This window comes from Vicugna pacos, chromosome 1 (genome assembly GCF_048564905.1).
Source record: "Vicugna pacos chromosome 1, VicPac4, whole genome shotgun sequence".
Classification (NCBI taxonomy): Eukaryota; Metazoa; Chordata; class Mammalia; order Artiodactyla; family Camelidae; genus Vicugna; species Vicugna pacos.
Window position 1 is genome coordinate 113368957 of NC_132987.1, and position 26430 is coordinate 113395386.

A 26430-nucleotide genomic window follows, 5' to 3' on the forward strand; every position below is an offset into this window, starting at 1 on the left:
TGCTATGAATGCCCACTCTCCAGAACTGAAGCTCATCCTGCATCTACTTGCAGGAGAAGACTGGGCTGCGAGTGACCCCCACCGAGTGACCCTCCCTGGGAACTAGCTCTGACCCCAAGACTAGTTTAAACCACTGAGCAGAAAAGGGCTGAGCGCCCTTGCTGGATCAGAATGACTTGATGCAGCCTCACTGAACGTGACACCTGGCCACGAGGTCACCCCAGCTCCAGGGACGGGAATAACCATCCTCTCCTCATTTACTCTCCAGGGAAGGAAAGAGAAGCCTATCACACTTTCCAATTGAGCTTCGTCAAATAAAAACAGAAAAGTGCACGTTTGGAGCATGCTGCCCGACGACGTTAAGGTGGTCCTGCCCCAGCAACACCCCCGGAGCCCCCATGGAGATCAAAGGAGGGAGGCGTGCACTGCACTGTGAAATGTGGGACATGCCTGCCTCCTGGACCCAGTACAACAGGTCAGATGGCAAGTGGTGGGAAAGGTTCGGCCTGGCCCCACTGAAGAGCCTGCCTCACAAGACTAACAGCAGAGAGGAGGGCTCACGCCTCTCCGTGCAGTGCATTCACTGTGTGTGTTTACAACCGAGGGCCCCACCCACTGCCCGGCCTTTACTCCACTCAGGCTGCAACTCTTTAAAAGGAAAACACGCAGGCCGAATTCTCGAGATGCTCACAGCACACAGTGGGAGAGAGAAGTGCTCGCAGGAGGGCAAGTGTGAGCGGAGAGAAGTGCCTGCAAAGACGGATGCCCAAAGGCAACCGTGCTTATCTCGGGGTGGGGAGTCGCGGGTGGTTTTCAGTGTCTCCTCTAGAGTTCTCTGCATCTCCCTATTTTCCTGCAACGAACATGCATTTGTTTTTAACCAGGATGGGGGGAAAGCCTGTGTCTGTGACCTCGCAGGAAAAGGCCACCAGGAAGGAGACCTGGGGAAGAAGGGTGGCCCTACCTTGTCATTGGCCAACTCCAGCAAGGCCATGGACTCCATGTCCAAAAAGAGGTCGGACTCGGCCTGGGCCGCCTGGCACTTCTGCTGGTTCTGGGCGTCCAGCTGCTCACAGTGGACAACCAGGCGCCTGAGGAGATCCAGGAGGAACTGCAGCAGGGGAGGCCCTGTGCTTTTGCCCAGCTGTGAGGATGAGACGGAAGCGCTGACAGTCACCAGAACAGTGATAGCAGGTTCCTCGGGGCCAGAAGGTGCCAGAAATGAGAATCAAGGAGGGAGATAGGCTGAAGTGGCCACTCCCCATAAATGCCAGCAACCTCAAGGTCATTTCTTAATAAGACGTGTCCTCTTGATGAAACACACAGGTGTATTTTGACCAAAATGAGGAAAAGGGAAAAAGGCCCACCTGAAAACCTAAACTAAAAATCTGTAAATCACACCAGGGACAGAAGACTCAGCAATGAACTTCTGAATTAAAACGAATGCAGGAGAGAGGGGAAGGGCCCCATCCTGACTCGGCTGCCCCAGTGACAGAGTTCGGCTGCACCTGACTCCCAGTTGAGGTCCGCTGGGTCTGCACCTAAGGCCTGGAGAAAGCGGGTGCACAGCCTGCTTCTGCTTCAGGAAGGAAGGGCGCTGGACCAGCAGAGTGGCCAAGCCCCTACACTGCAGGCCTGCCCGGGGACCCACGCAGCAGGCCACTGCCCTCCCCACGTATGGAACAAATGGGGCGACAATGGGGTCCCTGGACTCCATCAACACCGCCGCTTGCAAGAGGCCACGTTCTCTGTAGGCAGGGACAGGGGAGCACGTGGGCGCCGCAGGGGAGTGGGGGCAGTGCTGACCTGGCCAAAGTTCTCCACGGTGCTCCTGACGTAGAGCAGCAGGTGTTTGGCCAAGCGCAGGGCCTGGTGCATCGGGAGGCGCAGGAGGGCGGCCTGCAGCTGCGCCTGAACCGCCTCGTCCAGGAGCTGGAGCGGGCCCGATTCCTCACCCATGTAGGCCGCCTGCAGCAGGGCGGCAAAGGAGGGGTCCGGGGGGCCTGGCGGGGCAGGGCTGCCAGACATCTGCAGCGGCTGGGAGAGACAGCAGAGGCCGAGAAGAGGAAAAACAGATCAGCAGAGAGGGCAAAGGGGCCCAGTGCGCTGAAACAGGGACGGGCGACACACAGAGGCCTAGTTCACAGAAACCTCCTACTGATGCTGAAAAGTATGTGACCCTGCGGCATTTTATTCAAGTCCCAACATTCTCAGTGACACACATTTTCCTAGTGTGTGTTCACGTGAGGGCACTGAATCAGGGAGGTTTCCACACACCACTGCAGCCCACAGGGAAAGACCTCTGGGTTTTCTAGGGAAAGAAAGGCCTGGTTTTCCCAGAAGTGGTGGCCGCCCCAGCTCACCAACGCCTCTCGGGCCGGCTCTGGGATCCAGCTGCTGTAATATCTGCTGAACCAGGACAGCTGGCGGCAGCAAGGTGGGACTGGAGGCTCCAATCTGTCGTAAGACTGAAGCAGAAGACACAGAGCCAGGGGGTCTCTCTGGGTGTGGAGGAGGTCTGTCAGCACCCCCGTCAGATACGCCACGATGCTGTCTCCTGCAGGGGAGGGAGGCATGGCGGGGAGATGCTTGCTGGGACCGCCCTTCTGTGATCCATCAGTAACACCAACTCCTACATACATTCCAGACCCAGAAAAACCCCCAACAACTAACTCCACAAGGGATCACATAACCACACCGAAAGGCAGGTCTGACCACTGTAGACCATACCAGGCTTCATTTTATTAAACATACAGCACATAGTCAGACTTCAGATGCTGAGGTCCAGAAGCAGAGACCCAGGTATAGAAGAGGTGAGGCCAAAGCCACCCAGGACAGCAACCTGCTTAGTGCAAACCAATCTATTTCCTCTTCCTTGGAACACAAGCAGTCACGCTGGGACCACAGGACTGGTTTAGCAACTTCCAGGCCCGGACAGAACACCCTGCTTGATTGTCCACTGTCAACCCTTCCACAGCGACCCTCGAGCCATATGTTGAGATGGCACAGCTACAAGACGTTAGCAGCCTGGATCCCTGAGCTACCTTCTGGAGGACAGCCACCCAGGAGAGCAACCTAACCTGTCCTGAACTACGACAAGATCAAGAAAGAGACCTTTACTTATTAAACCCCCAATGCTTTGGGGCTTATCTGTTACTGCAGCAAAGCCTGAGCAATCTTGACTAATTACACCACTGTGATCTGTGAGTGCTTCCTTGGGTCTGCGTTGCTTGGATACCCAGCAAGGATGAAGGACTCGTACCTTAGCATTAAGACATCAAGAATAAATACTGAAGAGAAAACATCAGTGTTACAGCAGGTATCTGTGCAGCCACGTAAACACAGTATTTCAGACTCATCTGTCAAATGACCCACTTCCCAACAGCCTGGCCTGCCTCTAGATTCCTACCCCTAAACACTTAGTTCCACCAGCTGTATAGCCATCACTTGGGTGAGTCTGAATCCTTGATACCTTGGTTTTCCAGCAATTATTTCCAGAGCCCCTGGAATCCCACCTCCTACCCCACAGAGACCCAGCTGGCCTGACGCACCCAGCACATCCTGACTGAACACAGGTACCTGCTTCATTTTCTGTCCCCATGAGCAACTTATTCCTGGCCTCCAGGGCTGCAGGGACCACAGCACTGAACGGGAACGTGAGCAGGATCATGTCTTCACTCAGTGAGAATCCAATTTCCTCGTCCAAGCCTTCGCTGCCCTCCACCAGGACGTCCACCATGTCGAGAACATCTGAGACAGAAAGGGGGGATCCAGCCAAGGAAAAAGCTGCCCAGGGACCCCCATGCGCAAGAAGGACCCCCAGGGAAGGATGAGCAAGAGAATACTTGTTCAAAGAGGGAAAAATAAAAGCTAAACTTCTCTTGGGGGAAAATGCTTAATGTAATGTTTGTTCCTAAACAGATAAGAGCATGGCTTAAAAAATCGTATTCTTTGCCAAACAAAATGCAGGTTTATCCAGTTCAGGTGATAACAGGTTGAAGTTTCCTCAGATGACACTGAGGGAACTTTATCCAGGAACTTTAACCTGGATATTCAAGGGAATGAGCCAAAATCTGGGAAGCAGAAGAGCATAAGGGTTAACGTGCAGACTAGGACCAGAGCGTCTGGAGTCAAATCCTGACTTCGCTACATACTAGCTGTGTGAGGCTGAGCAGATTGCTTAACCTCTCTGTGCCTCAGCTGCCTTGTCGACATATAAAATGAGGACATACCCCCCACTTAGGGTTGTTTATGAGGTCACATGAGTTAAGATTTGTAGGGCTTAGGCCAGCACCCAGAGCAAGGTCAAACACTGGACAAATAAAAACCCAGCCAACAAGCCCAGCACACACTTCCTGTTACATAAACAAATAAGGTTTTCGTTTCCAGGGCAAGCTGATCTCTGACACAAAGAAATGGGATGTCTGCACTCTGCACAAGGCTTCAGCGTGATTCTTGTTTTGTCTCTAATATGCCACCTTGGCTGGCTCTTCAGAAGCCAAGGAGGGGCAGGGAGTGGCACCCACCGTCAATGTGGGAGACGGGAATGCTGACGTCATCGGCGTCCTGCTTCGTCATGGTGGCCTGCAGGGTGCTGGCTTCCTGCACAAAGTCGGAAGCCTTGTCTGTGTATGAATAGGGATTCGCCACCAGCGTCAGGAGAACCTGAGCATTAAAGAGCAAAGTGGGAAATACTTGGATAGTTGCACGTGAAATGAAAAATGCCCTACAATGTCACTGGTAAAATAAAGGGAAGAGCTAAAATCTTAACAGGCCTGCATAAGTACAATACTTCTTCTGCAAAGTCTTTTTTTTTTAACGTTTTGTCGTAGAATTTAGAAAAATACCTTTTTCATTTAAACCACTGCTTTTAATTCCACTCTTAGTGTATCACTATTCCTGCCTGCAAAGACAAATTCCCAAAAGGGAATTAAACAGCACACAGTAATATATTCCCATTTTACAGATTCTAAAACTAAGTAGGTTCTGACATCTCAGCAAAAATTAGGAGGTGAGCCAGGAAGAGAGGCCTTTTGGCCCCGGTGCATGAAAAATGCCTTAGTTATACTGCGGATCACTTAGTACGCTGTCCTGAACGTGCTCCTTTATAGGGAAATACGCGCTTACACGTTCCAAAAACTGAATCACGGCCTCTTTTCTCTCCTCTGCGGTGTCATCTAAGTGCTCCAGCCACAGCTCCAGCTCCTTCCAGGTGTGTTCAAACACCCCCGTGTCCCGCAGGATCTGTCGGGAGGCAGACACCGGTGAAAAGTGAGGGTGGAACCTGCCTTCTGGGGGAGCCGCAGCACAACGCAGAGACCCCAGGGGCACAGAGGGGCGCGAAGTTCCATCCAATTTTAAAGCTCGGCTTCAAAACCACACTGCCATGGCCGAGGACACAAGGAAAAGCGGCCACCCGGGGCTCGATCAAGGAGAACAGAATCCCTTGTTCTGCAGCCGCTGATCCCTTTCCTTCCACTTCCCTAAATAATAAAAAGGGAAAGAATCCAGCTGCTGCTTAGAGGTCTGATTTCCACAAAGACCCAGGTAAACGTGCACGACTCACTCCTCATAGCTACTCAACCCCTGGCCAGCGTGAAAGTGTCTGAGACAGCGAACAGGTCACGTTGTATCATCTCAACGTGGCCCCTCAGGACTCCGGCCTCGGGCAAGAAGTACCGCCATCTCTAGAGGAACAGGTCTTGTTACGAGGCTGGACCTGCACTGGCAGGGGTGGTTAAGTGACACCCCCAAATGGCCTGATGACAGAACTCAGGGTCCAAGCAGCCCCACGGCATGAGCCCCACACCGAGCGCACCGAGGGGAAGCCCGACCGTGCCACTCCACCCCCGTGCAGCACGTGACCACGAAGCCCAGCTGGGGTCAAATTCACACCCACAACCTGTAAGGAAACGGCAACTCAGAGAGGTCAAGACCGAGACGTTCACATCCTCCACACAGGTCAGGTGAGGCTGAAGGGTAGCAAGATTATCAGCACTTCAGAGAGGTAAAACATTGCACCTTAAAACCGGCGAATGTGATTTCTGCAGCATCCCCAAGGTGCCTGCTGCACAACAGACCAAGCAACTGGATTTCCTGCTGCTGCAGCAAGAACTGACGCAGCCCTGGAACGAATTCAAGAGCAAGAAGGAAGCGAAGCCAACAGGCAAGGTCCTCATTCCCTCCTGCCGACTTCCGTGACACCCGCAGTGCGTGATGGGCAAGGTCAAGAGGCCGACGCCTGGAGAAGGCTGAGTCTGGGGCCGAGGGAAGGGGCGCCGCCTATCAGAACAGCTCCCCGAGGGCCGAAATCTGCTTATTGGGCCCCAAATGCGCCAGGTGTGGCCTACTACTTGATCACGTGTAATCTCCTCTGTAATCCTGCGGCTTTATTGTTCCCACTGACCATGAGAAAACTAAACTCAGAGAGGCCAAGCAACTTGTTCAGTGCCACCCAGAAGTGGCAGAACCAGGACTCAAACCTAGGGACAGGACTTCAACGCGCATGCTTTTCCCATTTCACCAGGCTGCCTCTGGGAACACAGCCAGGTTAAGACAAAATAAGTTATAATTACCATAAAACCTTCTATTTTTAAATTGTAACAGTCCTAATCCACCCCTGAATTCAACAACTGGTGACTGACTAAGCACCCACTATAAGGAAGACTGTGCCAAACGCTTCTCAGAATGAGGAACTGGAAGAAAGTGCTCACCTTCACGATCAGGAGTTTGGTCGATGACTTGAGTTGTGAATTGCTACTGGTCACAAACATTTTCATCAGTAAGTAAAACACGGATCGTTTTCCGCCAATAATTTCTGCATCTGGGCCTTCCTGGAGTTTGAATGACAGGATATTTATTATAAATGTAACAGAGGCTGTTGTTTGGTGAGCAAACAGGTCCTGCAGGCCCGGTATCCTTCCCAGCCTCCTGTCTCATCTCATTTTAACCACAGCTCAGCACGGCTGCCAGGATTTTACTGAGGAAGCCCAGAAGTTAGGGAGCCCACCCAGCACCCCGACAGCAGCTGGAGTGATAACAGAGTACCAGCAGGAAGCACAGGCCTCCTCAGGTGCTTCTCACACGTTTTCTCTATCCTCCCAACCAGCCTGAGGGGGGCGCTGTTACCCCATTTCACACGCGAGGACGCTGAGGCACAAGGAGGCAACAGGCTGCTCAACAGCTGAGGCGGGACTCAAGCCGCGGGAGTCCTGGCGCAGAGGGGGCCAGGCTGGTGGCTGTGGGGAAGCAGACCACCCAGGGGTGGCCTGACTCCGTCAAACACAGCACTCGCCACATTTCAGCAGGAGGCCGCTGCTGATGTAATCAGTCCCTTATACGTAATTAAGCCTCTTAACAAAGGCTTCTGGGCTTGGAATGTGTGAAGCTCCAGATTCCCAGCCCAGACCCCGCTGTGTCTGTGTCTCCCCGAAGCCCTGATCCCAACACGTGAAGGGCCGGCGTTCACAAAGCCAGCAGACCCATCTTATAAGCAGAAGGTGAGACATGGGGTATCAATTAATATTTTAACAGCAGTTCTTTCAAAGTAAGAGGCCTCTGTTCATTCTCCAACCAAATCATCAAGGTCCCAATGGCTCGGTTCAGCTGGAGTGACACACCAAACACCTCAGACTCGTCATCTCTCTGGGATCCTGGGAGCGACCTCACGGGGTATGTAAAGGGTGAGAGCAGGGCCCTGGGTAACACAGCCTGGGCCCGATCCTGGACCCTCCACTTGTGGCTGGGACCCTGCAGACGCCTTCTAACCACTCTCCCCTCCAGCTGTCTCACCCTTACGTGGTGGCAAATGAGATGGCACTTAGCACACTTGTGTTAAACCTGGTGCGCAGTAAGTTCTCGATGAGAATTATCTGCAACTACGATGTAGGTGAACCTTAGAGGGAGGACTCACGTGGCACACAGATCCCAGTGCCACAGCATGCTTGTATGTTTCTGGAAACACCACCTGCAAAAGTGCCAATGTACATCTCCACACTGCTGACTTCATACAAGATCTCATATATGGTTCAAGTCATGAAAATAAGCCATCTGAGCTATGGAGAAACACACTTAGACAACACGGTTTTGCCTGGTCATCTTCCCTCTTTGGACAGAAGTAAAGTGGCATCCTGTGTTTAAATACACAGGTAAATACTTGTCTCATCATGAGTTCCCTTTATGATTAAGCATTATGTTCTCCAGAAAGTCCTAGAAGACATTATCAGAAACACAGAAAACAATGCCAGCAACTTTTACTAATTTTTCCGCCAGCCTTGACCCTATCCTGGGTTGGTGTCTATTCCCCTCTCTGCCTTAAATTCTCCAAGGATGAGGACAAAGAAAAAGGAATGTAGTTTGTTTATTTTCAAAAAGGTTGTAAAAGGATAAGAATAACTTAAAATAATCAAGATTAAAAAAAAATTAAAACCCCCAATACCCAGCAATAATATATTTTCAGTAGGGACAGTTAAGTACCATACTTTGCAAAAGCAAAGAGATTCCTGGCTCATAAATCAGGACCTGGCCTCTGCTCTAAAGGCTCCTCTCTAAAAGGAGAACTGTTAATGTCTTCCTTCATAACTGTCAGGGTTCTGATCCAGTTAGGAACTCCTGGGCCCAGAAGCTGACAAGCCAGCAGGGTGGTTAATGACAGAAGGCGGCATCTCGGCCTCCTACCTGTGCCTTTAGCCACAGAAACTTGCTGGCGGGAAGTTCCAGGGCCACCTTCAGAATGTGGTGCTGCAGGATTGGAGGCACCTCCTCTCGAAGGCCCTCCTCTGAGATGACCCCTGGGGGTAAGAAAGAGGAAAACAGATAAGAAGTTACAGGAGGCAGCCCAGCTACTGCTGCCCCTGCCACAAGGTCTGAACAAGAAACTGTCTGTGGAAATAGGCAGGAAGGACACAGGGTTCAGTCCACCCTTGACCTGTGGTCCCTGGTCACGAGCTGTGCCCGCTCTTCTGCCCACCCATCTTACCCGACACATCCTCCCCTCCCAAGATCTGTCCAAATCCTTCAACAGAGAGCTGGGATTGCACTTGCCCAAGGAAGCCTGGCCTGCACTCGGCCCACCCTGACCCCCCACCACATGCTGCCCTCCAGGTACCGCCCCTCATTACTGTTGTCCCCGGGAGGGGGTGCAGACCTTGTTCCCAGACTGCAGGCACTTGGTGGGTGGCTGTGGCCACCCAAGCCCAAGACTGGGTCCTTGGCCTCTGGCCTGATTTCCAGGCTTCTCCTTTGCTTGGGAAGGACACAGTACTAAATATTAAATGGCCACATTCTAGTAAATTTCATATTCTCAGAGCAAGAGAACTTTTTGCCTCCAAACAATCAAAAAGTTAATTATATCTTTTGAATAGGATTATTTCAATGGCTTACGTAAGTCCCAAGAATGATATTTTTGCAAGTCTTCCTCCGTAGGCCCAATTATAAAGTCAATTTTATTAGACAAATTTTTCCATCAAGGAAACATGGCCAGACAAGCATAATGTTACTTTTACAAGATGTGGTTTGCACTTGACTCACTGGGTGAAATATGAGCAACTACGTCAGAAGAGCCTCTGTGTGAACACGACATCCTTCCGAGAGCCTCTCACTCTGCACCCCTCTGCACCCTCCTCCTTTAAAAAGAGGCTTTAGCATTTATGTCACAAAATCTTATTTGTTGATCCCCTATGGCAGGCAATTCAGCCTGGCTGGCTTCTCTCTTCTCTCCTCACGCTGTTCAGCGATCATCAGATTACTTCCTTAAGGAAGACGGGCTACTTAATGCTGGGAAACAAGCTGTTGGAAAACAAGCAACTAGAAAACAAGCCACACCTAAATTTCCATGAGCCTGAAATATTACATTCACACTTACTTGCTCAAAATGCACATGCTTGCTTTGTTTTAATGTTTTACGCAGTAGATGACCTATAACATGTATTATGCTAAAGAAAATTTGTAAGGAGAAATCCTGAGATTGACCACAAGGGCATGAAGGAGGGCAGATATTTCCTTAGGGTAAAACAATGGAAGGTCCTGGAAAGCCAGATCATCCATTAACAGAACTTTGTTCTGGCATGAAAGCATGCTGTTTAACCCAAGGGAAGTATCTGCTATCTCAGGATGTCCCGGAGGCAGTAACAGGATAGACAGAAATTTTGCATACCCCGAGGAGGGTGATTGTTCCTGGAAGGGATGAGCCTGAAATTAATCAGTTAACCAGCAAGCAGAACTTAGTGCTTAAGGCATGGAATTTCTAAAACCCCACCTCTTTGATCGCATTTTTTTCTGAGCTATACCCAATAAATATGATGTCGACCAGGCTTTCGGGACCCTTGATCCATGAGATCTTGAGTCCCCTGGTCCCATCTTGGCTCTTCACTTTGTCTCTTTGTTTCTGAAGTCTTGTGTCGCTCGTCCTCAGATATGGTCCTGAGCTGCGCTGGACGCAGCAACTTAAGAACATCAGTCCGCTAGTAGGTCACACACATCAGACAAACTGCCCGTCTGCCTTCCCAGTCCTTGGCTCCGGGGACTCTACTCTGGTGTCCCCGCGTTTCCCTCACCCCCACCGTCGGGAATGGCAGAGGAGCGCCCACCATCCCTGGAGTCGCACCTTTCAGGAGCTTGCTGAAGTCAAAGTTATACTGCATGACCACGTGCGGGACCACCTTCTGGTAGAGGCAGATGACCTGGAGCAGGACAGCTTTCAGAAGGATAGTTTCGGCATCATCTGAACCAAAATAAAACTTCCGGAATTAGGAAACATGCGTGTTCTTTGCCACAATCAGCAATCAGTGGCAGCTGAGCCCCCCATGACCCACCACAGTCAGCCGCATGCCGGACACTGGGGCTGCAGGCCGATCTCCACGGGACTACAGTTAAGGAGTTGATGTGGTGAAAAAGTCAAGACTGTTCAAACAGGCTGGGTTTAACTCCCCATTTCACTGCTGTGACCTTGGATAGGTTAAAGCTACTCTGTCTCTCTGTGCTTTAGTGTCCTCATCTGAACAATGGGGACACACAGCAGTGCCTACCCCCGCAGGACCGCTGTAAAAATTAAGTAGGACAGAGACACAATATACAAAGCCCAGTGCCTTGCCAATGACAAGGTCGGAGCCAACACACCTTGTTACCAGAGGAGACCGCATAGCCCACCTCGATCTGCATCTCTCTCTGCAGAACCAGAGAGCCCTCCCTCCCACCTCCACCCTCCTTGAAAGGCCAGAGCACATGGCATCCATCATACAAGTTTCTAGAGAGACATAGTGCTTGCATAAAGCTTGGGCACATTCCTAGCAGATGTTAAAATTCTATCCACAATGCCGTGCCAATTCTTCTCCCCAAGCAAAAAAGGACACAAAATTCAGCCACAGCTGGTGAGGCCCTCAAAAGTCCCTCTAGACAAGAGTCGTCCCAGGCGGCCTGGGTCAGCCCCGTCTGCAAACCGCAGAGGCCGCACTGAGCCCTCACCGCTCTGGGGAGCTATGCAGGTGGCGGGGGTCCCGCTGTCCCTTTTCTTTCCCTTCTCGTCGTCCTGTTTCGTTTCCTGCTTTCTGAATGACTGCCAGACCCAGACAATGGTGTTCAGGTCTGGTAAAATCTAAAAGGGAAAACAAACAGAAAATCAGTCACGTTAAAAGGAAGAGAAACAAATGGACTGAACCTACGAACGAGGAGCACAGAACAGGGAGAAGGGCGGGCCAGTGGGGGCGTGAGAAAGAGGCCCAGGTCCTCCGGGAGCTAGGTTTGGGGTGTAATCCTAGAACCACAGTAAGATTTGGTGAAAATACAAGGATTGATTATTAAAACAGATGCCTTAACACTTGTTTACCTGAGCAAGACACTGGGAACCAATAAACTCGTCCTTATGACAGGCGACAGGGACCCTGGCCAGCAAGCCCTTTGCTCTTTCAGGGGAGCCAGCCAGTCTGTAGACAACCAGCCTCCCTTGCTCACCAGACTGAGCCCGGGGAGGAGGGAGCAGGCCACCCCATCACCGTGGCCCCAGTCCCGCATGTGTGCAGCTGTGGAGGGGGAGGCAAGGGGCACAACAGCTCCTGATGAGACTTGGGGTCCCAGGAGCACCCCAACCCCTTCACCTCACTTTGCACCCACCCTCTGTGCCCCCAAGCACTTTTCCACCTGGTGTGCTGGGACCCCTGGAAGCCCGGCTTCCATGCCCACCTTGCTCAGGGCTTCTCTGAAGAGCTGCACGAAGTCCTCCATCATTGCAGCTGTGTACACTCCCGACTCCCAGGCCTCTTTATTCAAACAGTGGTCAACAGTTTTCAGTGCTCTCTTCAAAATGACGGAAATGAGGGATAAAGCTGTGTGTTTCACCGCCTTGCTGTCCAACTGGGAAGAAAAAGAGTTAAATCCACCAATGTCTTGGGGCCGTGCTGGTGGACACAGGTCGCCCGGGCCCTGGCCCTCCCCGGGTCACACGCAGGGAAGGCCACAGAAGCCCGGAGGACTGTGCGCCGTGCAGACATGGCCCGGGGGCCCTGTCCCCTTGACCTGCAGACCCGACCTCAGCAGTCACCCTGAAGGCGGTTACTAAATAAAGCAGGAGTCTGGTAGCCAGCCTTAAGTTTTGTTTCACTGCCTGTTTTGGTAAGTCTCCTCTGACAACTGCTCGGCTCACACGGATTATCCCGACGCAGCAGCAACAATTCAGAGCCCACCAGAAGCCGACCAGCCCCTGAAAAGCACTCAGGTGGAGGGTGACGGGCAGAGGTGCCAGGAACCGGAGCAGGAACAGCCGTCTCCAGGCTCGGAGCACAGCCCCGTCACAGGCTTCCCACATCCAGACTCTCTACCTGGATTCAGAACGACAGCCAGGCGGGCCTTCAAGGTCTGAACTCACTGCAGAGTCTGAATAAGGGTCAAGAACCCGTGCTGCTACCCAAAGCGGGGAAGGCTGGGGCCCAGCTAGTTGCAGTGTGTCCTGGGCCAGCAGCAGTGAGGGCATCTCCTGGGCGTTTGGAGACACGTTCAATCTCAGGGTCCAACCAGACCGACACCATCAGCTCCAGGTGATTCCCTAGGGCAGGGAAGTCCTGAGAGCACCGGCTGGGATACTGGAGCTTCACAGCCAGATAGAAACAATAAGGTTTTCTGATGTACTTTTAGTTTAATAACACCCATCCCCTCAGCCGTCCAGTTAGCTGGGGGCTCATTTCACATGTTCACTGTACACTAAAGTAGCACTATGCTAAATGTCCTAAACCAGGAATGACTCCCAACCCATCACCACTTCAAAGGTAGGACCCAAACAGGTGTTCACATGTAAACCCACCGGCTTAGAGCACAAGGCTCACCCAACAGCCTGAGACCCTGTCTCCAAACACTTTCTTGTTTCCTGTTTCTAAAATAACTTCACTGTTTTCTTTCCGATTCTAAAATGTATGCTATTAAAATTTTGCAGATAATACCATAAAGAATAAAAGAAAAATGTCATTAGAAAAAAAACCCACACAATCGTAACTCCACCCCAAGACACACCTGTCACTGGTGTCACTTGTACGAACACACTGTCAGCACAGAAAGGGCCGCCGATGGGAAGGCAGAGCTGCGGCTTCCCCTTTGATGGCCACACACGGGCCTGCACAGGACGGTAGCATCCGCAGGACAGAAGGCTGTGTTCTCTACCCAGAGGACGGAGCACATCCTAGGGGCACAACCCCTCTCCCGTGAAACAGGAGTGTGAGAGGGGGCGAGACAGCCTCTCTAGCCCAGACTGCCCGGCATCAGCTCGAAGGGAACCCTGAATGCAGCCAGGGGAGTTATCTTCCTCCCAGGAGGAGGCAGCTCCAGACAACCTCCTCTCAATTCCACTTTCTTGCAGGTCCCTTGAGATAAACTATTTGGTGTCTCTCACAGAACAGCTGGGCCAGCCACCTGGGACCTAACTTTGGTTATTAGGGTTTGGCAACAGAACAAAAGGCCTTCCTGCCTGGTCCCACCTAGGCCTCCTTCTCTCGACCCCGCACCCCACCGGCTGCTGTCAGCACAAACCCTGGACAGGTATCAAAATACGCCCCATCTCACCGCACAATCCGAGGAGTGTGCGCCACTTCGCAGAAACAGCCCCATCGCCACCAGGGCCTACGAGGCCAACCCACCACAGCAAACCCTGGTCCTGCTGTGTTCACGTAACACAGGATGGGGTCTCCACCTGCCCAATGGAAACCCCAGGCCCTGCATCCCTCTGCACACCTGGCCTCCCCCAGGTAGGTAGTGAGGCAACCTAGGTTTAGGAGGGGCTGGCAGGACCAGGACCCATGGGTGCCAACACCTTACAGACGTTCACCTAAGGCCAGGATGCTATGGTGAAAAATGCATGAGTCCCTCACAGTGGCCTTCTGATGGGACCTGGGGACCTTTATAATAAACAGTGATATGGAATGCAGGTATCCATTTTTTCCACAAACACATCCTTCCTCAAACTCCTAAAACAGCTGGTCTTCAAAGTAAATGTCCCCCAGAAAACTTAACACTATTCATTTAAACCACAAAAGAAAGTATTTGCTAGGTAAATTTCAGTCCCATCCTGTCCAGAAATCCTAATGAGACTTTAACACATGACATTGGGCTGGAGCTGGACACACTTCCCTCCCTCTGACTCCCTCCTACCCTCGGAAAGGCCCAGAGCTGAGATGCAGGGATCCAGTGGTCCTGCTCCGTGCCGGAGCTGAGCAGACACCCCCTCACCCTCCCAACCCACAGCAGAAATGTGCCTCAGACCCCAGGACCCCTTTCTCAGATGAATGGACATGTGGAAAGTCTCAGAGGCTCACTAAACACGATCCAATACGTCTAGGCTGGTATTTTCAGAACCACCCCCAGCACAGCCAGTGGGGTGGGCGGGAAGGAGTCTGGAAGCAGGGTACCCACTCACGTTCAATGCCTGGGTGAACATGATCTTATTGCACACGACGGGCGCGGTGGTCACCATCACCATCGTCAAAAGCCGAGGCAAGGGGATGAACTCTTTGGTCTGAAATGCCCGGGAAATGTCCGGCTGGGCATCGTAGATCTATGGAGGGGGAACAGACAATGAGTTGGCACTGGAAGTTAACTTTCAGACCCGAGCCTAACTGTAGGCACCCAACAGTGAGCTGCTCCAAGGAATCAATGATAGCAATAAAGGACCAAGGCTCCCACAAGGAACAGGACCCAGAAGATCAACCCCAAAACCCACTTGTTAAAATCAAGTCAGGTCACAAGACTGGCGCTCCCAAGGCCCTCAAAGCAGAGCTTGGCCTGCGGTCTCTGAAGCCTCTTAAAACCTCTGGTGGCAAGTGAGTCACTGCTACAACTGACAAACGGATTACTCACTCATCGGCTGCTGCACCTGACAGGCACCTGACAAATTATGTCATCTTTTAACACTTCATGACAACGCTCTGGGGCAGGGAAACTTTATTTCAAAATAAACAATGTTTACAGATGACAAAACTAGACCTCAGTGAGAGTAACAGATACCCCTGGGGCCAGAAGGCTGGAAGGCAGAGGTGGAAGGACTCACATCCAGGCCTCCAACGGGCGAGAGAAAGGAGAGGAGAGAGAGAGGTGTGAACTGACCGAGGCAGTACTGCCAAAGAATTTGTGTAGCTGGTAGATGAGGGGACGTTGACATCTATGATCAGAAGGAAATGAATTCACATCCACTTAAACAAACAGCCACAGTCAAACAGACTGTGAAATAATTCACAGTTTATTTCAGGCTGTTGCAAGTACCTGAAATAGCAATCTTTAAAAACCATCCTACAGTTCAGATGTTTCACTAATTCCAGCCTAACTGCTGGAAGTCATCCAGATCTCACTCCAAGCAAAATATGGATGAAGACGATGAAATTGGCTCAGCAGATTCAAAAGCATAAACCTCAAAATTCAGCTCAGTGAAAAGCAAATCGTTCTCAGAGGATGAAGATGTCATCTAACATATCCCCTGAAGAACGGCTGAAGGCAGGTCTTCATCCCGCAGAGTTTATCAGAATGTCACCCCCCACACCAGCTTGTACCCCCAACCCCACACACCCCGCCCACGACCCCATCTAGGAGACTTCAAAACACCCATGGGCTTCACCTTGTTTAGCAGTTTGATATTATTTAACCAAGTAGACTTCACTCTTGGGAGAAAGGAAAACGTCACTTCCTTGAAATACTTGTTCAGGAGGTCAGGGCACACCTTCAGGATGCTGACCACCAGCTCAGCCACCAGCTCGTCATCTGCGGCGGTTTTCAAACCCAACAGGAAGTGCAGGAGGGTCAGGTTCCCTCCTCTGTCAGAGAGAGAGCAGAGAAAGGGTGAGTAGAGAGCTTTCACGGCCCACGGAGAGCTCAGGGTGCCGCGCAGCTCCATCCTGAGGAATCGGCCTCAGTGAACACGGCTGTAACACAGCGATGGGCAAGTTTCATTTCCGGTGAATTTCCCTCGCGGCACAAAAGTGGGATGTTCTCCTGGTCTGTGGGGATCTCGCTCTCCACCCCAAAGCCTCAACTTCACTCCTCTACCTCGGAGTGGCTAAAAAAGTCTCTATTTTGTCCTGTTCCCCATCTCTCCTTCCCCACCTCGAGTTCCACCTGACTTTTAAAGAAGAGGAATAAATCCAGCCTCCCTTCTCCCCAGCTACCTTCAGTCTGCTATAAGTCAAGGCGAGCGTAAATTTTAAAATTTCTTTTTGTGATTTTCCTGACCTCGTTCCTCCAACCACACATGAAAAAGCAAGTATGTAAAGATGTGTGTGTTAAGTATAAAAAAATACAGAGAATGTATTTTGCTTTTGAAAAGATTACATTGTTTTTCTTTCCTATGAAGTACTTACGAATTGCCACAGTTCAGAGCGCCTCAAAATTACTTCTAGAACTCAGCCAGAAGGCACACAGTTTTTCCACAGGTCTTCTGCCTTCTCTGTTTCTAGCTTATTTCAAATTCATACACCTTCACTTAGACACTGAAGGAAGCTAATATGGGGGGGAGGCGCGCGGGATCTACTGTATGTAAATAGTCAAAATTTGTCCCAAAGTGAGCAGTTTTCAAAGACATAAGATGATAACAACAGGAAAACCTGCAGATATTACAACTTAAAGAAAGTGAGCACCTAGCCCAGGATCTACGTGGTCAAACCCCCAGGACTCTGGGTTCTACCCGCAGCTCCCTTTTAAGAAAAGGTCCCTTTTCCTGTCTGCTGGTCCCTGGAAAATCGTAACATCCAGAAAAGCCTCAGAAAGCGCCTCACTGGCGTGTCATGTTGCTGGTTTCTAGGATAATCACTGTTTTGCGGTCTCTTATAAATGCAATATGACACTTTACAGATAAGAAACGTTTTCAACAACTGAATTAGAAAAAGCACAATTTTGATCGGAAAGCTATTCTATAATAAGCTTAAAATTCTTCATAGGAAAATTTCATAAGCAAAACATACTTGATGCTTTCAAATAAATGGAATGTTGAATCTGCAAAGAGTGCCCAAAATATCACATACACACACACAATTTTAATAAATGATTTAATAAAATGAACAGCGTTTATACCCACAGAGTTTGCAGTACATGCCAGATGCTGCTCGAGGCAGCGAGCGCACACCACCTCTCTCTAGGGTGGGCAGTAAGCGTACTTCCACTTTACAGACGAGGCGACACTGGCAGAGAGGAGTAACCTGCTGAGGTCTCACAGCCACTCCAAAAACTGCTCTCTGAACCTCCAAACGGCGGGCTGCAAGCTCTGGCCACCAGCCGCCTCTGTCAATACAGCTTCACTGGAACCAGTTACATCACTCATTTATGTCACGGCTGCTTTGGTCCTACAACGGCCCAGCTGGGTGGTCACAGCAGGGACCACATGGCTCACCATGACTAAAATACTTACCATCTGGCCCCAAACAGAAAAGGTTTGCCAACCCTTGCTCACACACTAATGCCTCACTTTCAACACCTACTATGTGCCAAGCACTGTCCTACGCATTGCGGATTCAAAACAGACCAGCCTCTGTTCTCACCGACTCCTGCCTATTGGGTAATGAACGAAAGGACGAACAAATACGCAAGGCGGTGGTAAGTCCCTGTCAGAAGCAAGGGCCAGGCCAAAGGACAGTGACAGTGGAAGGACTATCTCAGAAGAGGGCTGCCAGAGAAGGCGACATTTACCTAGAAACCTGAAGGAAAGGAGGGAGCTTTACAACCGCTGGGAAACCACGCATTTCAATCCTCTCAAAGCTTTCCATTAACACTCCACAAACAAAATGCCCTCCGTCCCCCATTAGCACAAACATTTGTTTTTTGCCCATGGCTGAAAAATTCTACATAACCCACAGCTTATTTCCAACGACCCACACCCACAAGTTGATTCAATATGGGTTTACTTAACAGGAAAAACGTGTTTGAAGCATGGTGTTACAGTACATTAGACTGTCAAAGCCTGCTGATTCATTTTAGCAAGAAAATGAGCTTATTCTTACCGGGAGAAAAGCTACACTACGACCAAAACAAAGTTACAAGAAAAAGAAATGATGAGGCAAGTTAATTCACAACAGCCACAGAACCAAGTTCAAAGCCACAAGCAAAGAGAAAAGTTCCCACCAGATTAACCCCATGATGAAGGAATCAGTTGTTTCCTGACTGGTTGAAATCAAACCGTCTCTGTCCTTAAAATAAAATGTCAAGGGGTTAAAACTAAGGGTCATTTACAATGACCAGGAAATAAGTCCAATATTTTTTATTGTCAAATGGAAAAAAGCAGGCTGATGAACAATATATCCAACTGGAGGCCTTTTTGGTTTAAAAAATAATGACATGGTATGTATTATAGATCTATGGCTCTAAAGAGAAAGTCTGGAAGAACAGAATCTAAACCATTAGCTGTAGACTTTATGTTTCCTTACTGACGAAATGTTACCATAATGGTAAAGTATGAAACAAAATGTAAAAACAAAACTTTGAAATTCTAATTCTTCAGCAGCCATCCCTGAGGACAGGGAGGACTGACTAGCTGTCATGAACACGGGCTTGGAACCACATTTCTTAGGTTCCAGTCTGAGCTCTGCCACCTACAGGGCGAGTGACCTGACTGCTCTGTGCCCAGTTCCCTCATCTGCAAAACTGGGGTAACAGTGGTACCCACCTCAGGACTGCAGTGAGGCCCATGGTGGGGCCCACCGTCTCTGGGAAGGTGGACGTAACAGACTTATTTGCAGATCCAGCTGACGCCACCATCCCCAGGTGAACACACACAGCACCTCCCTGGGTGACACACCACATACTGTGTGTCTAAGTCAGCTGTGACCCTGAGACGCTGCCCTGAGGGCACACAGTGAACAGCAGTCCTCTGGGTCCCCAGAGGTTCACGAGACTTACTGTCTAAAACTCTAGTTCTAACCTACTTCTAATCCATCATTTGACAGATTTCCGCTGGAAGGAACACACACTCAGGACTTACCTGCCAAAGGTACCAAGAGATGCGTCATAGAAGTTAATCCCGTGCTTGAGTGAACAGCAGAGGTCTGTCAGGAAGTTATGCACGAGCTCCCGCACCATGGCTTTCCCTGCGTCTTCAGCAGAAGTCTATGAGGGTTAAAAAAAAATTCAATGAAAACCCCAAGTTCATAAGCCTTAGTAACAGCTCCAGAGTGAAAACTAGACAAAATCACACACCTAATGGCAACTCAGACAACATTTTAGACACTTGGTCTAATTCAAAACCAAACAACTCCCCACCACCTGTCAAAAGAGAAACACCAATCAAACTTAAAAAACACTCCCTTATATGTGGAATCTCAAACAAACAAATAAATAAAATAATAATTTTTTTAAAAAAGCTCAGAGACACAGAGAGAAGATTGGTGGTTGTCAGAGGTGGGGGTCGGAGGGGCAGGGGAATGAGTCAACTGGGGTTTTTTGATTATTTGTTTATTTCTCTTTTAGTTTAAACAAACTGAATTAAAGTTTTTTTCTTTTTAAAGTTGAATAAACAGGGAGTTGCTGGAACAACAAGAAACTACAGATAACTTGAGATTTTATGTCATTTCTTGTTTCCCAGCACTTCACAATAAGGGTTCTCATTTAAGTCTTACGGCAGCCCTGTAAGTCTGGCAGCGCAGACGCGATTACACCCATTTTACATATGAGCAAACAAACTGTGGATCAGGCAGCTAAGTCATCACTGCGCTAGGAAGTGCAGAGCAGATCAGTATTAGTGGCCACAACATATGCTTTAAATAGAAAATGTTTTTCTAAGCTTTTTCTTGCTTTTGCATTGTGATACTGTGACAGAATTAAAAAATAAATATTTGGTGGTTGTCCCCAGTTCCTGGCATAGAGCTCTTAAAACCCTTATAATTTCCTGAGTGATGGGATGAGTCATGTCTCACACGGAGCTCTAAATCCCTCGGGATTTCCCAGATGACACAAGTATCTTTCGTTCTAATGAGGCAACTCTAAAGGGGCTCCTGCAGAGCTTCAGGATGGGGTCTGAGCATCACAATGTAACCAGGAATGAGAGCATCACTTAACCCCCTGAATCTGAATGTCATCACCTATTAAATAGAATCATTAAAAAATAAAGATCAAAAAAAATACTCCTAAGAGGGGCAGGTTTAAACCTGTATTTTTAAACAAGCTTATGAATGACTTAATTTCTCTTGCTCTTTTGAGTAAAATTCCATTTTGGGAGTGTTTTTATTAAGCCCCTGAGGCCTCCTGGTTATAGAACGAACAAAATGTGTTCAAAACAAGAGGACGTGGGCAAGGCATGAAGATAAAAGGGAGTAAAATAGTGAGCTCTTGAGAGGTAAATTACTATGAAATCAACAAGAAGTCTGAGCCTCCACAACTCCGGCCAAGTCCATGTTGAGAAACACCCAAGGAAAATCAAAACAAGGAGAATTAAAAGATACACTGGCTTTGGATCAATATGAGAGCAACTGTCATAATTTAGCACTTGTTACAGAACAAACTACACATGTCAGTAGGTGAGGAAATTGAGGTTCCCTAGGATCCTGAAATAAAAGCAACAGGCCTTGAAATGCCAACGGCTGGATGTGAAAAGAATGGAAGGAGGAGGAGAGGAAAGTGAGGAGGAGGAGGGAGCCAGGATCACCCCTGTCAGTCTACTGGGCACGCTGGCAGGGAAAATTAAGATGTCACTCAGCCAAAGGGAATAACAGTGTTCTCATTTAGGAAAAAGAAAAAAATTTACTAGCATGAAACCTCAGAGATAGAAAAAAAGTCTTATTGTAAAATAAAAAAATTTGAAAATCATATTGCATCTAAGTGGAGAATTAATGTAACCACAAGGCAAAAGAAACAGATCAAAAGCAGAGACTTTTTTAAAGGCAGGTGTAGGTTCAGATTCTTCAGTCTCCCAGCTGTGGGTACCACACACTAACAGCGAGGCCAAGTGAAACCAGAGGCGACTGTACCTCGATATTTTCCAGGCTCACGTCGACAATCCCGTTCCAGTTGTACAGAGATGCTATGTGGTTCAGCACTTGCCCGGAAAAGAAACGCACCTTCTGGGTTTTTGTGATGTTTTTATTGTGAACTACCTGAAAATAATAGGAAAAAAAATGAATTGCAAGGAATTTGATTTTTCAAATGGTGTTTATTTTTTTGGCCATTATAAAAGTAACATAGCTCTATGGCAAAATACTTAGCCAAAAACAAAACAAAACATAAAAAGGAAAATAAAACTCACCAATATTACCACCATCCTAAAACACCCACAGTTCACATTTTGATGTATTTCCTTTCAGCCTCCCTGACCCCTAAACACACATAAAATACACATGTGTACGTAGTATTAAGTTTTTGCTGGGGTGGGTTTTTTTTCGGTCTCTTTGGGATTATATTTTCATACAGTTTTGTGTCTATTTTTACTTACAGCACGAGCTGTCTCCACATCATTAAAATTCCTTTAGAGCCTCATTCGGGGGCTGGATACCCTTCAGCCTATGAGTGACCATAACTTATTTCACCATTATTCCCTGGGTGTGTATAGTTAGGTGACTTCCAAACTCTGGCTATGACAGAATCCTTATAAAAAGTCCACACTGCATCCCTGACTATGGACTTGGAATTACGGCACAAATTCTCAGCTCCACCCAAACTTACCCCTCAAACCCCGAACCTCTGACAGGGTTTATGTATTTCAAGTACGTTCCCTGGGGATTCTGAGGCAACCTCCCACCCTCCACCTGGGCGTCCTAACATTTTTAAGACCTCTGACACACACTGCCAGACCGGCTTCCCAAGAAACCTGCATAACCCATGGCTCTACAGTCCCGCAAAACGTCAGAGCAAACAAATGAGAGGAGCCTTCATCACCACACACGTACCTTTGTTTTCAGTGTGGATAACATAATATTGATGGTAGAAATCCTGTCCTCCTTTATGCCTGAACTGAAAATGCAAGGAATAAATTCTGAAAGTAAAAGTTTCAAAGTATTAAACTCAACATTACTTCAAATATGAGAACAGATGAGAGAACATCACTTTTTAAACAGTACAACAGTACAGCAAACAATGCCATTTACTTGGTTCTTTTTTAAGTTTTTTCTTTTTAATCATACAAGTTCACAGTAGGAAAAATGATTTCTGTGACAGGAAGTCAATATTTAAAGACAAAACAATGAACTATTACTAAAGTTCAACAGTGCTTTAGTTCTGTTTTACTTTCCTGTTTTCACACTAATTTTAGTAAAATTAATTTAACATTCATGGTGTGAAAGAGAATGTATGGTATGGTTACAGTTTTCCAACGTTTCTCTCTCTGCTTAGACCTGCTCAGAGATGTATTTACAAGGATGGTTTTCACTTCACTGATTGGCAGGAGAATCTGGGCTGATTTGTTTGCTTCGCTTTCACCTCCCATCCCCGAGGGAGTCAGTCACCATGGCTTGGCACTGCGTCACTACTAATGTGCTCGTGACACTAGTCAACAGCATCACAGCAATTACAATTTCTCTTGCTCCACACATGCTTAACAGGCACACGCAATTTCTACAAAAGCAAGTTCATTATTCTTAAAAAAAAAAAGAAAAGAAAAGAAAGAAAGAAAAAAGAAAAATGAGAAAATACCAGAAAAAGAAAAAAAAAAGAAAGAAAGAAAGAAACTTAAAATAAACCATTCCTCCACTACCTGGAGGTTAACACTGTTACTATCTGGGTTACTGGCTGACCGTTAACCTTCTGATAGATCCATATTCTGCTAAATTTAACTTTTAGTAAAATGGGGTCATACTTTACAGTTTTATAAGTGAGTTTACACCCAATCATACATCCTTTAAAAATCTGATATCAGTAAGTACATTTCTACATCATTTTTAACAACTGCCTTGCTCCTTATGACCAGCCCTCAATTCACTTAATCAATCCCTTGCTGGTGGGTAGTTAGGAGTCCAATTTTCAGCTAATATGAAAAAATATCCCATAACAAAACCTCTATTCACATCCTTAATTATTTCCTTAGGATAAATGACTAGGCGCGGAGTGGTTGGATCACACACTGTACACGTTTAGATGCCTTTGGCCAAACTGCTCTGCAGGAACACTGACTGAAGTGCATCCCTGCCCTGCAGCAGGGTGGACGGAAAACCCCAAACCACTCTCCTTGAATAAAAGGCCAGATGCTGAGAAGACCCAAGGGGATTCTGCAGAAAGACCCAGCCCTGGCAGCAGAGGGCACCCCGACCAGGCAACCATCAGGGAAGACCTGTCAGCTGCACCTGCAAAGGCAGCATCGCCCCGACAGCAACAGGGCAACCTGTGCAGATCAGGGACGACAACATGTGGGGAAGTGCCACCCACACCTGCTCATAAAGGGTCTTAGCAGCTGGCTGTGGAGGGGGCTTGGGTCTCCCAAGCTGGGGGAGGCAAGGGGAGCCTGGAGACTGAATCACAGCACCATGTTGTTCCTCCTCCCATGAGGCCCAGAGCACAGCCAGGACACCAGCCCCTCCCCACCTGCAGACAGGGTATGACCCTGGGGGACCTCAATGAACGACTGCACATGCTAAGCACCGTCTATGCGCTGCCACTTACTGTCATCCTGAACTTCTTGCTAAAATGCAAGCGGCCCCAACAGATTAAACCATGCCATGCCCAGCTTGCCCTAGTGAGACAGGCACCAGGAGGTGGTCCAGTTGGAAACCTTTGAAGCTCTACTACTGACATTCTCGTAACACTGGGCAAAGCCATCAAAGTTGTTAAACTTTATTTTTTAAAAACACAACTACTAAGGAAAGCCAGGTAGCCAGGCTGGGAATCCACGTATGTTCTGGAGACACAAAGCCTCCTGTGTTTGCATGAGTCCCTGAGGTTTGGGTTTCTCCTCGGTGAGGATGCGGCTCAGCACCGCAGAGAGCAGAGCAGGGACATCTGTGTCCACGCTGAGCGGCGGTATCAAAATCACACTGACCACGGCCCACCGCACATGCACCTCTGGTCCTGGCGCACTCTGCGGCCACCAAGGCTGCAGGCTTCTTTTAACCTGCAAAACACTTTCCAGTAAGTTTTTCAAAACCATGAGCTGGCTTCACCCCGAGACAAAGAGGCACACCTACCTTTCAACTCCAGCACTTGCCCAATTGTGCTGTCATCGCCGGCGATCAAAAAGGAAAGGGCAAACTGAATGTAGGCCAGCCGGACGTCAGGCACTCCCTGGGGGACGAAGGAGACACGTGTCACAGATGTATCCAAACACAACCCGAGGAAGCAGGACCATGGGGGAAGGCACACACGTCCCGTCCCAACGTCACAAAGGCCTCCCAGGCTTGTGCCATTGGAGGGTCTAAGTCTAAAACCACTCTCAGCTCTTTACAGAAACAAAGGGGTTTCTCCTTTGCTCCTTCCCCCTCAGTCTCCTGCTCTATTTCTCCTTCTCTGTCAAGCTCTTTCTAAATACATAAGTAGAGGTGTCCCCTCCGCCAACTGTAATAATACACATTTTTAGCTCACAGACCACTTCGGTAAAGTGCCTAATACCTGTCTAGATACCATGTACTCTCACTTAATGAAACAATGTATCTATCTTTTATAAAATCCAGAGATAATGGAAAGTCTAGTGCTGCTTTTGATGAAACACCAATGACGTGATGTCTGGTCTTTATTAGATATTCTAAATCTACACCTGACACCAACGCACAGATGCTGTCATGTGACAAAGCTGGCATAGCCCTCCCTGGGCTGCAGTCTGCGCTGTCCCACAGGCATCAGCCGTGACCCAGGACAGTGGGCATCCTCAACCAGGGCCCAAAGGCCATGACCAGCAGCCAACACTTCAGGGGAAGCTGAAGTGGGCCACCTGATCAGTTTCCCCTCCCAGTAACTTTCAGACAAACCTGTGTCTTCAACATTCCTGTTTTCCACCCAAAGAACCCACGGCATGTGGTCATGCAGGTCTCTTGTCAGCTGGACCAGAACCAGCACATACGCTTCGATCTTCCACTGCTTAAATTGAAAACTTCTTATGTCATAGTCATTCCGAAGGCACTTTTCTGACAAGAAATAAGTTGATACTATGGAGAACTATTGCCCTGAATGCCTGAAAAGATGAAGGAGACTCTGCCTTCCAGAGAGTCCCACTCCACTCAGGAGTAGCAGCAGAGATGGTGGCAGGAGTGACGATGACATTAAAAACTCACTGAGCACTTACCATGTGCCAGACACTGTCAAATGCTGCACATTTGTTATCTCGGCTACTCCTTACAGCAACCTGAGGTACAGATGCCCACCATACCCATTTTACAGATGAGGAAACCGAGGTTTAGAAAACTCAAAGCTTAAGGTTACACAACTACTAACTGAGTAAGCACTGGGATTGGGACGTAAGAAGTCACTGTACAAACACACTGCTTCACTCTGGACCACATGTCTGCCTAGAGAGTAGCTCCTTCCTCTCAGGGCTCCCATGGCATCTTCACTCTACCACCTCTCAGGGTGCAAGGACCATACTTGGCACCATTTAGGCATCTACATGAGTCTTTAATTCTGTCTTGTTTTGAGTATGTTTCTTCTGGAGAAAAGAACGAACACCTGACCTATGCTCTATAACACCTGGTGGGGCCTTGCACGTTCATTGTACTTTCTGAGTTTCCTTCCAGCCAAACCACAGGCACTTCAGCAAGACCTTGTGAGACTGATGCTGCTTTATTCCAGATACACTAAGAGCTGCACACTATCCTCTTGTCTGGGGACCATTCTGTGGTCCTCTTCACAATATGGAGTTTAGGGACAATGATCGCTAAAGTCTTGAAAATGAGCTGCACTTTCAGCAGTGCTCTGGTGCCTTCACGCACCAACTTAATGTTAATAAAACACCAATTACACTCAAGATGCCATAACCCCAGACCGAGAGGATGCAAAAGATGACTACTACATTGTCCCTGTCCTCAGGAAGCTTCGAGTAACCACTGCTCCCAGCCTATCCAGACACCTCATCTT

General features: G+C 48.7%; 1 protein-coding gene across 1 annotated transcript in view; it reads right to left on the reverse strand.

The window, feature by feature from the left end:
* The window catches only part of URB1 (URB1 ribosome biogenesis homolog), a 63115-nt gene that overhangs the window by 28323 nt on the left and 8362 nt on the right, over nucleotides 1-26430 (reverse strand). Inside the window, exons 5-21 of the mRNA XM_006216032.4 lie at nucleotides 24552-24648; nucleotides 22326-22411; nucleotides 21411-21536; nucleotides 19430-19554; nucleotides 16082-16277; nucleotides 14891-15028; nucleotides 12175-12345; nucleotides 11461-11590; nucleotides 10604-10720; nucleotides 8677-8789; nucleotides 6714-6833; nucleotides 5128-5244; nucleotides 4527-4665; nucleotides 3580-3750; nucleotides 2364-2557; nucleotides 1807-2037; nucleotides 965-1144 (exon numbers count right to left, since the gene is read on the reverse strand). Of these exons, the coding sequence (XP_006216094.2) occupies nucleotides 965-1144; nucleotides 1807-2037; nucleotides 2364-2557; nucleotides 3580-3750; nucleotides 4527-4665; nucleotides 5128-5244; nucleotides 6714-6833; nucleotides 8677-8789; nucleotides 10604-10720; nucleotides 11461-11590; nucleotides 12175-12345; nucleotides 14891-15028; nucleotides 16082-16277; nucleotides 19430-19554; nucleotides 21411-21536; nucleotides 22326-22411; nucleotides 24552-24648 (2451 nt within the window). The remainder of the gene's footprint in view (nucleotides 1-964; nucleotides 1145-1806; nucleotides 2038-2363; nucleotides 2558-3579; nucleotides 3751-4526; nucleotides 4666-5127; nucleotides 5245-6713; nucleotides 6834-8676; nucleotides 8790-10603; nucleotides 10721-11460; nucleotides 11591-12174; nucleotides 12346-14890; nucleotides 15029-16081; nucleotides 16278-19429; nucleotides 19555-21410; nucleotides 21537-22325; nucleotides 22412-24551; nucleotides 24649-26430) is intronic.